Raw genomic sequence first — 16,612 nt, forward strand, 5'->3', positions numbered from 1 at the left:
TGGAGGGAACCTCATGCAATTAATCTTTGTACCCTGGATGAATGTAAAAGAGAATGGGGAACATGAAAGATCTTTATAAAGCTCAGACTGGGATTCCTAGGGAAAGTTTTATGGATTTGCCTGTTTAAAAATTTTAGAAGACAGAATTTCCTAAACCATGCAGATACTGTCATTGTATTTAGATCCACGATGCCTTAATGTTAGGAGGGAAAGCCAGGGAAAACTTACCAGTTATAGGTAGTTAAGAGGTTTTTTTTCCTGTTTGCTTATTTGATTTAGAGGAATACTCAGTACTCCCGGATGAGACCCTCCTGCACTGAATCATGGCCTATCCCCACTCCTGGAGGTGTGGCTCTAAGCTTGACTGTCAATGAAGAAGGGTGCAGTAAGAGGCCATCCCTAGAGATAGGAACTAAGGGAACTAAGAGGGACAGGTGGCAGAAGTGATTAACAATGAACAAAAGAGTCAATGAATCTACTTAGACAAGAGTTGCTTATATGGCAGTCCATTTTCCTACCTTTCCACTAAGAAGTCTCCTAGTGGATGAATTTATGGTAATATAAATTCATCATTTACTACTTTTGGCTGAGGAGGAAAGACAGTTATCCAGAAAGGAGAATGTTATGGAAAGGCAGGAATGTGGCATTTCTGTAGTCACTTTCTTATTATTCATTTCAAAATAATAATATGGGTGGCAAATTCCCAAATGTTGGGACTACTACTCAAAAACCAAAAAAGCATCCTCCAGAACTACACTAAAAATAAGCCCTTCAAGATACAAAGAATATGTGGTAAAGGAGCATCCAAAACACCAGAGTGATTTTTTTTTTTTAAAGACATATGGGAAAACAAATCTCTTATCTACAGCATTAGATTTCCACAGCCTAAAAGTTTCAGAGGGGGGAAATTAGATGAGAATGCACTTAATTTTCTGTAACCATGAAGGTATTTAAATATTCTGACTTGTTTAGCTTTAAATAATTTCCTGTTTCTATTTTAGTATAGGTTGTCAAAGTACAGAAAGAACTTGCCCAATTGCTATGTATAATCTCTTCAAATGACAACAACAAGCCAGCCATAAACAACATTCTAATGGCTGTCACGGAAGAAAAATGCAAAGAAGCAAACCAGCTGTGGAGACTAAGCTCCCCCATTCTTTTGATGGGGAGGCTGCAAGTGTGGCAGTCAAAATAACTGAATATTTGAAATAAATCCCCTGGGCCCATCACTCCTAGCAACATCTTAATGGTCCACTGACTAAGAGGTAAAGAGATCATGGTATCTTAAATGAATAGGAGTAATTTTAACTTCTAAACAGGGAACAGAAAATCTCTCTAGCTGGGAGTGAGGAACTCCGAGGGTCTCTATCACAACAGAAAGGCAGCCTAGGTCAGTTATTACATCAGAATTAGAGGTTTAAAAAGTGATTAAGGGGTGTAACAACTCAAACTTCCTAAGTTAACTATGAATAAAATTTCTATTTTAAGTTTCATTTTCATTGTTCAGTTTTGAGAGAGATACTTAACAAATGCATCTGATTTGAATTCCAACAAGACTCAGGAGTAATGGGAATGTGAAGGGATTTAAATGACATTCTGTGAAAGCTGGTAAGCATGTTAATCATCTTTTCCCTAAAATTTTTATGTCTTTCCACTCACTCTAATGCGAGTTAATCTATTTTTCTTATATGTGTCACATATGCATTCAAAGAAATATTTGCAGTTAATGTATAAAAGCAATGTTGTTGTTAAACTCTACACAGCAAACGTGATTGTATTATAATTTGGGTTGGCTGTTGGCTTGGTTAAGAGAATATGCACTAGGGCTAAATTCAAGTGTCAAAGAAACCCAGATTTGTACAATTTGACTTGTGAGCTATTTATTATTTAAAAAGAAGAATTTTGTTTAAAAAGACATCCACTGAGGGTGTCTGGAATCCTATTCAAAGATTAGATTGTTATTAATTACAGATTTGCACTCACTTGTCAATGGATCTGAAGTTGTAGGGAACTTCTGCATGACCAGAACATTTATTACACCAGAAAAATCATGGGTGGGGTGAAGTCTTGGTAGACTGCAACCAAGACTGGCCTAGAAACTGACCATACTGCCTTCCAATATTTTACTTTCTACCCTTGATAATGGACAATCTGGGCATGGCAAGCTTAATGTTAGGTAATATTAACCAGACAGCTGAATGGTAACTATGATATTTTAAAACCAAGTGGTACAGGGCACCTGGGTGTTTCAGTCAGTTAAGCATCTGACTCTTAATTTCAGCTCAGGTCATAATCTCACAGTCGTGGGATTGATCCCTGATTTGGGCTCTGTGCGGACAGCATGGAGCCTGCTTGGGATTCTCTCTCCCCTCTTCCTTTGCCCCTTCCTGTTCGCACACACACACACACTCTCAAAAAGTGTTACATACAGAGAAAGTCTAAGCATCTATTTTTGAGATAAGCTGAATTATTTAAAACCATATTTATTATCTACCACATGAAGGACTAAATGGATCTTTAGATTATCTGAGAAGACTAAAAAACACCACCTGCAACAACAACCCATCCAGTGATTTTCGAGTAAGAAGAAAAATAGCCAAAGGCTAGAATGTAAGTCCTCTAAAAGGAGCTAAAGCTTAGGTCTCACAATTCAGGGGACAGCCTACCCTTATCACCCTTGGAAACAGAAGAATTAGGAGAGTCCTCTCACCTCATTTAGTAATAATCATGATGAAGTTAAATGAAGGGATCATGGACCTATTCTTCCTCTCAAACTAGCACAATCAATTCTGGAAGAAATCTAGCAACTTCTGGGAGTTACTAACACAGGTCTTAAAATCAATAAAAATAACAGTGGTAACAAACACTTATATGCCAGTCACTAAAGCTGGCACATTACATTTTGATACTCTTAATCTTCACAACTATCTAGGAGGTAGGAACTATTGCCACAATTTTATAGATGTGGAAAGTCAGATAGGTTAATGGACTTTTCCAAGGTTACCGAGATAATAGGTGGCAGAGCCTTGAAAGAAAATGGAGGTGTTGTACCTACATGGTGCTAAAACTCTGATTTTTAGTTTACTAATCAACTGGAGTAAACATCTGTGCTAAGTTTTTACCTTGTTATCACTAAGGTGTCCATGTATGATGTTTCTTGTATTCTAACACAACTTTCTGTAAAATGGTAATAGCATTCCAAGTTTAGATGCTAATAAATTAAATTAATTGGAAACAAATTATAATGAACTCTTTCTTAAGCTTATTTTCCCCCTGAACTCTGAAAAAATGGAAAAAGAAAAACCCACAAACATCTGACAGTCTCATTGCAATGATCAAACCAGTTAAAGCAACAAATATTAAAAGCAAAAAAAGTCTCTGCAAGTTAGCAACTGGTAAAAGAACAGATTTGCATTAGTTTCTAGAAACATTTTAATAGGAAAGGTTCTATAAATACAGGTACTTTTTTATCATACACAAACAAGGTGAAAGTAAGTAATATAGTCAATATCCTGACTATTAATTTCACTAAGAACACTGGGAGAAAAGACCTTTGGTGAGTACAATTAAAAATAGTAAATGAGCTATCAAAAATTGTCTACCTAGACAACTGCAGTGAGCATAAAGTTTTAGGTCTTTGGAGAAAGAACCAGAAGACAGGTCATGGGTAGAGGGGGACTAAAAATGACACATTTTGAACTATGCACATTATTCTACCCCAGGAAAATAGACCCCACAAATAATTCTGCAAGTACATTGTAAATTCAAATGAAAAAATGGCTTTTGTTTTGATTCTAAATCATGTCTATAGTACTTTTCAGTATTCTCCAAAATCTAAGCTTCTTTTGAAAAAAAAGATGTAAACTATCCCTCACTATTAATCTGTCCCCAAAGATGTCTCTACTGCCACTGAATAAATGGATTTACAATGCTGCAAGATACCTTTCAGAAAGAACTCTGCTACCAGACTTACTCTATCACATTATTGAAACATTTTGGAGCATGAGGATTCAATATAGGAAACCTAATGCAGCCCCGTATTGCTAGAACAATATGTTAGGTGTCCATATGAACAGTCCCCAAACACTCCATGAACTGCAAAATAAATGGAATTTAAGCTCTACTTTGCTTGTGAATAAAACTTTCATACTAAAGTGTGAAAGATTCTGGACTATTCTACTGGGAAACTCTTTCCTAATAAATATTTTTGAACTTTTAAAAGTCATAAAGTCTAAATTATAATTTTAACATGAGAGAAAAAAAAGATGTATTATTTACTCAGCATTAATTAAGGAAATATGTATTTACTAAAAACAAACCAAACCTGAAAAAGGATGTTATTCAACAGATGGCTATAGTAACATGAAAAGCAAAGGATACTTAGTTTTAAAAGCACAATAAGAGAAGAAAGCAGTAAACAATACAAATAGGAATAGCTTCTAGCATTAATTTTTTTAAAAACTAAGATCGTTGAAAACAGAAACAGAAGAATCGGTACTAGATTGCTTAAAGAATATTCTAAAGGAGTTAAGGGAATAAACAGAATCTTTCCTATATTACTATTAAGCATCTTCTCAACTTGCTTATCTAAAGGGAAACTCTGCTTGCTTTATTGTTTTCAAAATATAAATTAAAAAAAAAATCTAGTTAATGGTGGAAAGGTATTTGTTTTAAAAATATTACAAACAGCAAAAATGATATTAGGTACAGTAGGGTAAGTGAGAGATAATTGTTTCTAGCATCAAATCACCAGGAATATTATTTTCAAAAATTTTTAATAGGGTGGATTTTTATTGCCCTATATATATTAAAATTATTTGTTTTCTAATAACCTGTTTGTCTGTGAAATACCACCAGAAGACTTTTTATTTTTTTGTATTTTAATTACTCTGTGCATGACAAAGGTGCTGTCTTTATTGAGTTCACGCCACTGTTCATTGGACAGCATGAATATTCTAGCAGTTACCGTGAAGTTCCAGAACCAAGGTCCCAGGGTTCCTGTGAGAAGCTGGCATATTATAATTATGATCTGGGACTCTGTAACATCGAATCTATGCATAAGGAAACAAACATTTCAAAATAACTTTACTCAGAGCTTTTGCCAAAGAGCCCTACAGGTAGCAAAAACATTTAAAAAGTAGCATTACCCTTATAAAGACATCTAAAGATTCAATAACAATTTATACAGTACTATTACTAACCTTATGCAAACATGTATATTTCTTACCCAAACCAAAATAGTAGAAAAGTGTAAAGATTCAAACTATAACACACTGAATACATGACTTGTAAATAGGCAGCTGGAAACACTAGAACTAAAAATGCAGTTAATTCTCAGTTACCCAAGTAGTGAACACTACTTGCCAAAGAATCACATTAGCTGTGACATAGGTCCCTTCTCTGCGAGAACCTATCCAGACTTCTCTGTCGAGGAGTGCTTCCAGAAGCCCCAGTGTAGTTATCCAGGTGTTTGAAAAACCACTAATCATCTCATACCCCTTCACTGCCCCACATCTCATCATGCTCCTGCTTCTGCTATTCAGTAAAAAAATGCACACGTATGTGAAAAGGGCAAGGGGGAAACTATGACTTCTTTGGATATGGTCAGAACAAAATAAAACTGGTCAGCTCCTTGTCCCGTTTCCTGATAATTTCTAGTCTAAAATCTTATCCTTCTTCCTCTTTCTCTTTCCTTAATTCCATACCAGCATTATAACTCTCTACTATATTGGATTAGTTTATTAGTGGTAAAAATAAGTAACATGTCTAATGTGATCACTAAAGGATGTTGGCAAAAGGAGTGGCAGTATAGAACAGACTTCAAATCAAAGCCATGTAATCAAAATTAAGAACCTAGGAATGCTAAATGTGATGGAAACAGGTCTACGATTTTACCCGATGATCTTAAAGTCCAAACTGCAATCTAGGCTTTACATTAATATAAACAGTTGTTTTAAGATCTTATCTCTAACAATTTGATAAAATTAAAATAGGCACAGTCCAAATGAATGACTTACTAACAAAAAATACACAGGGAAACTAGAAACTGAAAGGAAAATCTTTGATAGTTATTAGTTCACATGGTAAGTCTTAAACTTCTAAAGGTATGAATATCCTATATGGGCATTAACAGGGAGCTTCCTAATTCTTAATCCACAAAAAGTGGATTATACATTAGCAGTTTATAACATTAACAGTTTTTAGTTACTATGATATCTGCAAATACTTATACTTTACAGATTTCTTGGGTAAGAATTGAACTGGATTTGCCAGACTACCAGAATACATAGCCTATTAACTTTTTTCATTTAACTAGAAAAGAAAAAGTCAGAAGTTATGTATTTACATAGTTTTAGCTAATGTAAAAATGTGAAAAAATGAATTGAAAGTTTAGCTAATGTGAAAAAATGAATTGAAAAATGTACTAAATACTTTACGTGCTATAATTACAAATAGTAAGTACACTGAAAATAGCATCTGTAAAATTAATAGGCTCATAGAAGGAACCTTAGATACCATCAAATCCAAAACTCTGACTTACAAATTAGGAAATGAAAGTTCTGGGCCTTGCTCAAGCTGATACACAGACAATAGTCTGGAGGTAACACTTGAGGCAAGATATACTGATCTAGTTCAATTTATTATAATTTCTTTCTTTTTTGACTTGTGAAAAGTTTTGTTTTTTTTTTCCTGAAATGATAATTTAAGAGTTCTACCTTTCACAGTGTGGAGGATTTCTTTAAGGCCAGTATTTTGCATAAATAGTTTTATTAGAGATTGTCTAGAATTTCTAAGCATTTGATTTATAAAAAATGATTCTACATATACGTCTACAAATTATATATTTTAAAATATCTAGATATACACGGTTTAAGCCTTAAGAGAGGAAATGTGAACTCTTCCATTTAGTATAACCCATAAACATTTTAAAGTATATTTTACAAATGTTTACAAATGAACTTCGATTCATAATTCTTATCTTCTTCGGCCGACCCAATTCTTCTGTGAAGTTCTAGCCTCTGAGCCCACTTCCCACCCCAGTCTTTCAAATCCAAGTTAGTAAAAATCCTAACAGGCTAAGTTGGGTCTAGAAGGGTCCCAGTGAGCAGTACTCATCTCTATCAGACCTCTACTTGCTTGGTCCAGAAACACTGTCAGAACAGGGGTCTGTCTAGATGTGACAGGTACTAATATTCTCTGTACAAGGCAGCTTTCAGTTGTGATCAGAGCAAAATGCTGGAAGATTTAGTCATAATATCAGAGATGATGTATCTAAAACACATTGACTTTCTCATAATATCTGACTTTGAATGGAAATTACTTAGTTAAAAATGAATTAACTATGGTGCCTATTTTTGGTCAAGATATGAGCAAATTTAATAACAACTAAAATTAGTGACACTAGGCGATTAAGAAAAACAAATCAATATCTCTTATTTGACAAATATGCTATATGGTTATTAAACACACAACAACCTAAATTGATTATATACAAAAAAGAAATCCTCATGATTTTTTTTCATTTGTGCGTAACCACCAAAATAAAACAATTAAAATAAAAATATTTTAAAACAAAATTCCTAAGGTGCCTAAGGGCCACTTTCATGTTTCTCCAAAAAGGAGTAAGAAAAGTAAGGGATTTAAAAAAATTTCTTTAGTCAGGGATGCCTGGGTGACTCAGTAGGCTAAGCGTCGACTTTGGCTCAGGTCATGATCTCATGGTTCCTAAGTTCAACCCCTGCATCAGGCTCTGTGCTGACAGCTCAGAGCCTGGAGCCTACTTTAGAATCTGTGTCTCCCTCTCTATCTGCCCCTCTCTCTCCCCTCAAGCTCTGTCGGTCTCTCTCTCAAAAAAATAAATGGTAAAAAAAAGTCTTTTTAGTCAAATTACACTTGAAAGGTTATCTTATTCTTTTCTAATTAAACAAAATTTAGATTTTCTCCTCCACACATATAAACTTTACTTCAATATTCAACCTATTATACATCAGCCTATTCTACCTGCTCTTGAAAAGAATGTGAAATCTTAAATGGCATTTTTAAAACTTCTTTAGGAATATCTCTATTATTCCATATGCCCCCATTACATTGGAAAAATATCTCCTTAAATGAGTACTCGCAGCACATTTCTTTGAATGTTGAGATCTGCTTTTACTTTAAAAAAAAAAAATAGCGCTGCCTTAATATGAATGCAGGATTTCAGAAAATTGTATTTAATTTTCCAAATCAAAACCAATCCCTTGTAATACTAATATGTAATTTAAATTGAGATATTAAGGGGCGCCTGGGTGGCTCAGTCGGTTAAGCGTCCGACTTCGGCTCAGGTCACGATCTCGCGGTATGTGAGTTCGAGCCCCGCGTCGGGCTCTGTGCTGACAGCTCAGAGCCTGGAGCCTGTTTCAGATTCTGTGTCTCCCTCTCTCTCTGACCCTCCCCTGTTCATGCTCTGTCTCTCTCTGTCTCAAAAATAAATAAATGTTAAAAAAAAAAATTAAAAAAAAAATTGAGATATTAAATTTAAACTGGCTCCAATATTTGTGTATCTAGTTTCACACCATTACAAAGCAGCACTATAGTCTCAGTGGGACAGTGTCTTCCCACCTAGTCCCTCTGCCTGTTACCCTAAACATTGTTCCTGCATTTTCATCAGTCTAGCTCCGTAGATCCATCTCTCTTTTCTCCCCCAAATATCTTCAATCTCTTCTCTAGCCAATTTCTTCTGTGTAAATTCAAAACCCTCCTTCCTTTGCACCTATGTTCTTTCTTCTAACAGATGCCTTGCTTCTTCCCATCGCAGCCACACATTCTGTACATCACCTGTACCACATGCTTATTTAGTCCCTTCACTTCCCATCCCCTACAATCTGGCTTCTACCCTTCCACTACAGAAAACTACTCCGGATGGCCTCAGATCGCCAAATTTAGTGTACAATTTTCTGTCCTCATTTTGAGTCTTGGCAGCATTCAGCGTTGTTCTCTTTAGAAATCTCTGGCTTTTCATTCTGGTATGCCTCCTTCTCTGGCTGTTCAATAATTTTCAGAGGCTTCTAAGCTTGCTTTCTAAGTTTTCTAGGCTATTTTCATTCTATCTGGATGCCTAAAATCCCTCACATACATGTGCTGATAGAACTCGCCCTTTCACATAGGTTCTTCTGCGTGTAGGGCCTTTCTCTACCCCCCATCCAGCCACCTAAGGAGGGGAACTGGGAGTTACTCCCGTCTCTGCTCGCTCATTCATTCTCCATGTGCAGATAGAGATTAGGTCCTACAGTTTCTACCTCTTCAGCCTCTCTCCAGGCTATGACTTTCTCTCTGATAGCACTGTCATCACACTAGTTCAGGTGTGAGCATTCCTCATGTTAATTATGTTGATGACTCCGACAGGACCTCCTTACCTCTGTACTAGCCCATGCCAATTCACCCTCCAAATGCTGCCAGACTGCTCTTTCCAATTGTCCTTTTGTCATTTTCCTGGTTTCGGTTTTGCAAAGGCTCCCCACGGATTCAGGAAAAAAGCTCATATTTCTTGGCAGGACATAGAAATCCCCTGATTTTCTGGATCTTCTCCAGCCTTATCTCCTGCCACTCCCCTACAGGCATCTTTGGTCTAACAATATGGAACTGCTCACAGTTCTCTAAGTGCATATTTTATCAAAGGAATACACCACAAGGGACATTCTAAGACTGGCAAATTGAGAGCTGTGCTAACAAATCGCTCCTAAAAACACTGTTTACTCTTCCCCTACTTCCATGGTTCACTCCCTCTCCTTCCTTCAGTTCCCATACTACATGGTTGGTGCTGCTTTACTTGAAAGGGAAAGAGAATTTATTGGGGCTGATGATAAATAAACTTTCAAAATAAGGGCTTGCAAGTTAACTATGAGATAATAACCACTGAAACAAACTATGTCAAATCCAGATATTACAAGTTCTGCTCATTTTGAAAACAATCACATCACTAAAAATTAAAACTGAATTAGGGCAAACCAAGTGATCTTGGAAGTCCATTATATTTTGTGGTTTTACCAATGCAGAGTAATACTGTGAAAACTTGAGATATAGGCTATAAAAACAATTTGAAAAAAACATCTGCACACAGTATTTTCAATTACTGCTTTTTTTTTTTTTTGTATCGGAAATCTACAATATTTCCTGAGCACTGATCATTTTTAAACTGATGAACGCACAAGCATACGAGTTTCAATTGGACATGCATGTCTACTATTGTCACCTTAAGATGGGCCTTAAACATGTCTTCCAACCCCTTTATTATAAAATTCTTCCAGGACATGTCTTTTAGTTAACATCCAAAATAATTATTGTTACTGTCATAAGTTAAGAACATCTTACGTTCTGTTTAAATAAGTTTAGCAAAAACAATTTGAACTGAATTTGTAAGGAACAGGTGGATTTCTGTGCATTTGGCTCTTACAAGAGCTAGAAAACTAAGTTTATTAGGGATCTAAAATTTAAATATCCATTAATGATTCATCTTAAAGAGACTAGGTTAAGATGTTCTCCTATCGTTTGCAATCAGAGATTTTATTTGGATATTTCATGAAGTATTCAGAGTCTTTTCTCAAGTTCTTTCTCTTTTACTTCGACACCATGAAAAAAATAAGACTAACTCGAGCCGTGTAAATCGGATCTGTGGCAATTAAACACCAGTTGGTGAATTTCACCCTTTACCTTGTTCCAAGATGAGTTTACTCATTAATATTTATGAAAAAGTACTGATCAACAGGTAGGAACTATACGTTTTGGAGTCTGAAAGGAGTTTGTATTTCACTTTTTAAATTCTTGGGCACTTGTTGGTGGTAGTAACCTATATGGTGTGTTTATGTCAACTGAATTATTAAGAGCTTAGATTTTTATAGACCCACAAATAATATGAAAAGAATAAAATCTAATTAAGCTATGATATTGAGAGATGAGAGTTGCTCTCTGCTCTCATAAACTATGTAATCTTTCCTGAAAATGCATTTTCGTATGTCAAAATAAAACATGGAGTTAAGGTAAATACAGGAAAAATACAGTGAATTTATCTGAGGGAAAGACAAGTGGGTATGAGTGAGGAGAGGCCACTGCTTTTCATATTATTTTAAAAATATTGGTTGGGAGGTCCTAATATTTCCTTCTGAACAGTGTGATGGACAGACAGAGACCATTAGGCAGCTACAATAATGAGAGTTTTAAACTTTTATTTGCTAAACTAATTTAGTGCTTTGATCAATTCCTAATACTGAGATATGTAAAAGCAACATTCTCCATATCTGAAAGAGAAAACAAAAAATCACTGTTAAGTGTTACTTACATTCCAAATCGCAATGTTCCAGAAACATATGTTTGCCAGTGTGCACAATAGAACATGAATGTTCCCGCAAAACAACAAAAAAACATCCAATCAGGGTTTGTCCCCAGCTGCACTGCAATACAAGTTCCAAGAACCACAAAAACTGCAAAAGAAAGATCACGATAATAACTGAACAATCTCAATAACCAACATTAACTGAGCTGGAAATGCTTTTAGATGAAGCAAAAAAAAGAAGAAAAAAAAAAAAGACGTGCTATGAATGTACAATCTTGTCTCAGGTACCTATGGTTCCAGGAAAGCAGGATATAATCTTTCACCCCATAATTTCACTTCCATTTTTCACTATACCACTCAGTGGAACCAAAGGTCTTGAAAGCAACTAAAATACTTGAGCATTTTTTGGAGTATCCTCCCAGTTTAGTGATAGTGATGAACAGTAAAAAATTACAGGACAGAGTAAAAAGAAAGACTTCCCCTGTGCCTCAGTTACCTCATTTGTAACATGATAATAAAAACCAGACAAAATAAATCAATATTGTAAAGGATTTCAAACAGTGCCTGAAATATATTAGACATTGCATTAAGAGATTATTGGCGGAGGAAGAAACACTAAAGACCTACATAATTCACAAAAGGACTGATTGTTTTTTACATCCATAGCTATCTTTTCATATGTAGCAGATATAATTATGGGTGACTTATACAGAAAAACATGTCCTATAAAAGTTTGGAACTCAAAGTACACCACAAAAAAGATTACCACTTAAAAGAAAAAATAGGGGGGTGCCTGGGTGGCTCAATTGGTTGAGTGTCCTACTCTCATTTTCGGCTCAGGTCACGATCTCTCAGTTATGAGATTGAGCCCCACATGGGGCTTCATGCTGAGTGTAGAGCCTGCTTGTGATTCTCTTTCCCTCCCTCTCTGCCCCTTCCCCTGTGGTACACACACACACACACACTCACGCAAGCTCTCCCTCAAAATAAATAAATAAACAGGTAAAAAAAAAATAGGATACACTTGATTAAATTAGGTGCCCGTTAAGCCTTTTATTCAGTAGAAGTCTTGAGTGTTTCTTGAGTCCTTTGAATTATGAGTGCTTAGCTATTCATTCTCCTCTACTTAGGAAGCTGTTGTCAGGACACGCTGAAACAATGACTTTCACAGGAACCTATATCTGCATATCTGAGTTCAGGAGGTAAAGCTACCATGGGTTTTTGTTTCTTTAAAAAATATTTTAAATGCTATGCCAAATGACAAGAAACCAACAGAAAAAACTAAGTAAAAATATGTGTTGTGAGGGCATGGGGTGTTCCTACCAGGAAGACTAGTTAGAAACTGTCATTTAGTTTCTAAATCTCTTTTTTCCCTCCAAATACTAAAATAGTATTCTTAAAACAGTACAAGATGTATTGCCTATAACCTAATATATAACTCATCTATTGCCAGCACTTTAGTAAATATTTTTCTTTCCAGTCTTTAAAAAAAATTTTTTTTTAAATATTTGAGAGAGAGCAAGTCTATTATGAGTGAGGGAGGAACAGACGGAGAGGGGGAGGGGGAGGGACAGAGAGAGAGAGAGAGAGAGAGAGAGAGAGAGAGAGAGAGAGAGAATGAATCCCAAGTGCTGACAGAGTGGAGCCTGATACCGGGCTCGATCCCATGAACCACACGGTCATGATCTGAGCCGAAATCAAGAGTCAGATGCTTAACCGACTGAGCCACCCAGGCACCACTCTTTCCAATCTTTTTATCCAAGCCCACTCATTGCCAGTTATACTGCAAGTCTACAACATAATTTTAAATGTCTACAGAATATCCACATAAATATAAAGACCACAGATTTCCTGGTCTCCCACTATTGTACTCTTGTCTACAATTTATGAGATTTTTGATTATAATTATGCCCTAAAATTTTAAATATCACAGGTGCCAAAAGAATAATATTTAGGCTAAAAGTAATTTAAGTAGAAATTAACTTAATTTCTAAATCTCCCAATACAGCCAATAATGAACAAATATTAATCATATTTATAGTCTTTTGAAAACATTTAAATTTGATATAAATCACTTATTCTGATACCATAACATCATAAACCTTTTATTCTAACATTGTTTATCATATTAATTTTATCACTATTAATCATTAACACTAAAAAATCCACAATACCTGTTGATAGTGAATCACAACCATGATCAAAAAGTTCTCCCAAAGGAGAACTACTATTGGTTCTTCTTGCCTGTTTCCCATCTATAGCGTCCAAAGACTGGTAAATGAAAAGGCCACATGCACACGCAATATATGCCCACAGAGGTGCCTGTGAAACAAAAGACACAAGAATTACTAAGACATATTCATTACTATGTTTCACTGATAACGGTTTACTTGCAGATAGTTTGTCTTCATTCTCCAGAGAAGTGCAACTAGTTGGAAGCTAAGGGAGAGAATGCAAGGGTTACATAATGAAAAACTTTCTGAAACAATCAGAATTGTAAAAGAATCACATTCTTTGCTTTGGAGGGCTGCTCACCGCAGATGCTGGATAACTGCTTTGTAAGGTTATCTAAGAGATTACAGTAGGTAACATCCATAAGATTCCTCCAAACATTTAGTTAGAATAACTAACATTTAGATGCTGAGTCAATTAATGAATAATCTAGTACACTTTCTCCCAAATTGGATTTCGAGGATGTTTATAGGTATTGCATGAAGAAAATGAATTCCGTGCTTAACACATGTGGGAAACACTGAGTTAAACACTGTTAAACATTTCTTTACTGCAGGACTCCTTCCAGCCCTTAATGTTGCTAATGCACACTGTGAATATTCGAGAAGGGAGACACAACATACTGCCATTTTCTAAACTCTTTTGAGCACGTAACCTATTTTTCAACACACCTCATCAGTGTTCAATGAACAACAGTAGGGAAATGATGATCTAGCACACGGAGTGCTTAGAACATTATTTTTCAAATATTTATGGTCACATTTTCAAGGAATAATTTCTCTTTTCCCAGGCAGAAACTGAACCACTAATACTGAATTTAAATGCTATGTGTTAAAAAAGGAGAGCTTCTATTCGGTGTGTTCTCTTTAAGAAAGTAGAAGAGTGTTTTATATCACTTTTCACTATTTTCCCATGCCATGAAAAAAATTTCTATGATCACAAGGTACTTTCTCAGATATTGGTTATCAAGTTAAACTGAGTATTAAGTGCTCAGAGCAGCAAATTAAAACTATGCAGAGCTGCAAATAATATTCATATTCTTCACTGCAAAGAGGCTGCTCTCAGACATCTATTTAGTTACCAATATTAAAGGTAAGGATCTTTTCTTAAACATTTTCTTAGAGTCTCATATTTTAGAACACTGAAGCTATCAAAAGGACTAGAGTGTAAGCCTCCCCTAGGACAGAGTTACAAACCCTGAAAGCAATCACTGTGGTTACATAACCATACTTGATGCGCAAGTTCACTGAGATTGGTTAACCTCGTGTGACTAAGAAGCCCCACCTTCTAGATTTTGAAGCTACTGCTTTTTGCCCCTACAGGAATCCAGTAACTCTAGAGCTGCACTGTCCTACATAGTAGCCATTAGCCATGTGTGGCTATTTTAGTTTAGTTTAGATTCATTACAATTAAATAAAACTAAAAACTCAGTTCCCCAGCTACACTAGGCACATTTCAAGTGCTCAACAGCCAGACGTGGCTATGGTTACCATCCTGGACCACGCATTTAGTAAGTCAGATCAAAAGAATTTCATTTAGCAATATAAAACAAAAACAAATGAATATTAAAACTAAAAACTCTTATGGTCATATTTCAAAAAGTTTTAATTAAACCTGATAGAGCTCTTATTGGTAACAATATACAGCTCAGTTCGTTCTAGTTTTCCTGTGTATGAAATAGCTAATACCAATTTCCTTGATCTGTCTTAGGCTGCAAGGGTAACTCAAGCATATGTAACATATATCAAGCTGCAAGATAAATTCCAAATTAACTTATGATAGTAAAATCAAAGCTACTAGCTAAGGAGATTTAAGTACATAGTATCAGAAATAAATCACAAGTATATTTTGGTATACATATAAAAAGGGATGGGGCACCTGGGGGTCTCAGTCGGTTAAACATCTGGCTCTTGATTTCGGCTCAGGTCATGGTCTTGGGGTTGCTGGGTTTGAGTGCGGTGTCGGACTCCACACTGACAGCTTGGAGCCTGCTTGGGATTCTCTCTCTTTCTCTCTCTCTGCTTCTTGTGTGCACGCATTTGCAAGCTCTCTAAATAAATAGATGAGCTTTTTTCTTTTCTTTTTTTTAAAGGGTTAAGCCTATAGTTCTACCTTAGTAATTTGAAAAATAAGGACTGATTTTCCTTTCCCATCTACTGGAAAGTTTTTTTTTCTAACAAAAAAGGCAAACTTGGGGCGCCTGGGTGGCGCAGTCGGTTAAGCGTCCGACTTCAGCCAGGTCACGATCTCGAGGTCCGTGAGTTCGAGCCCCGCGTCGGGCTCTGGGCTGATGGCTCGGAGCCTGGAGCCTGTTTCCGATTCTGTGTCTCCCTCTCTCTCTGCCCCTCCCCCGTTCATGCTCTGTCTCTCTCTGTCCCAAAAATAAATAAACGTTGAAAAAAAAAAAAATCAAAAAAGGCAAACTCTGCTGAAACCATTACAATAGTGACATTCTTTTCTATTAGAAAGACTAGTATCTGAAACTCTAATGTATTAAAAGAAATCAGTAACATAAATATATGGAAAGTTCACAATATCTGGAGACATGAAATTTAATGCTCACCCACTGGAATAAGGCCCAAAGGAATTAGAATCATAATGAATGAGAATGTTCCTGGGTAATAAGTTTATGGAACTCTCTGACTCCAAAACAGTGATAAAGAAAAAAATATCCATGCTTTCATATATAAGTATTTTATTAGAAGAAATCAGGAATGGGAGGGAAATTGTGGGGAAGAACATATTACATACTTAATCTTTTTGACCAATGAAATAATAATTACTTATGGAACATTATATGTTATGTACTATAAATGGATAATCTTACTTCTTTCAGTACCACAAAATAAAATTTCAAAGAATAAACTGTGACTTAGAGAATTTATGTAATTTACTGAAGATCACAGAGATAATAAGAGCATATCGTGGAAGACAGCCATGACCTATTTTAATGCACTGTGATCTAAAGCTTAACAAGGATTTCTACTGTGCAGCTATAAATGTATCCATGCCTAGCCTTTGTGGGACACTACCTTCCCTTGCAGAGCACCAAACAAACAGCAGCTCAGTCAT

At 35.8% G+C, this 16,612-nt stretch overlaps 1 protein-coding gene across 2 annotated transcripts in view; it reads right to left on the minus strand.

The window, feature by feature from the left end:
- The window catches only part of CEPT1 (choline/ethanolamine phosphotransferase 1), a 37,481-nt gene that overhangs the window by 11,597 nt on the left and 9,272 nt on the right, over positions 1–16,612 (minus strand). The window contains exons 3-5 of one of the 2 annotated variants that reach the window (XM_047085647.1): positions 13,483–13,630; positions 11,315–11,456; positions 4,967–5,051 (exon numbers count right to left, since the gene is read on the minus strand). In XM_047085647.1, the coding sequence (XP_046941603.1) occupies positions 4,967–5,051; positions 11,315–11,456; positions 13,483–13,630 (375 nt within the window). The remainder of the gene's footprint in view (positions 1–4,966; positions 5,052–11,314; positions 11,457–13,482; positions 13,631–16,612) is intronic. The other variant, XM_047085646.1, reaches the window with a different exon arrangement.

This window comes from Lynx rufus, unplaced genomic scaffold, assembly GCF_022079265.1.
Source record: "Lynx rufus isolate CCGP_SWC_20201006 ecotype Redwood Valley unplaced genomic scaffold, mLynRuf1.p SCAF_2, whole genome shotgun sequence".
NCBI classification, from domain to species: domain Eukaryota; kingdom Metazoa; phylum Chordata; class Mammalia; order Carnivora; family Felidae; genus Lynx; species Lynx rufus.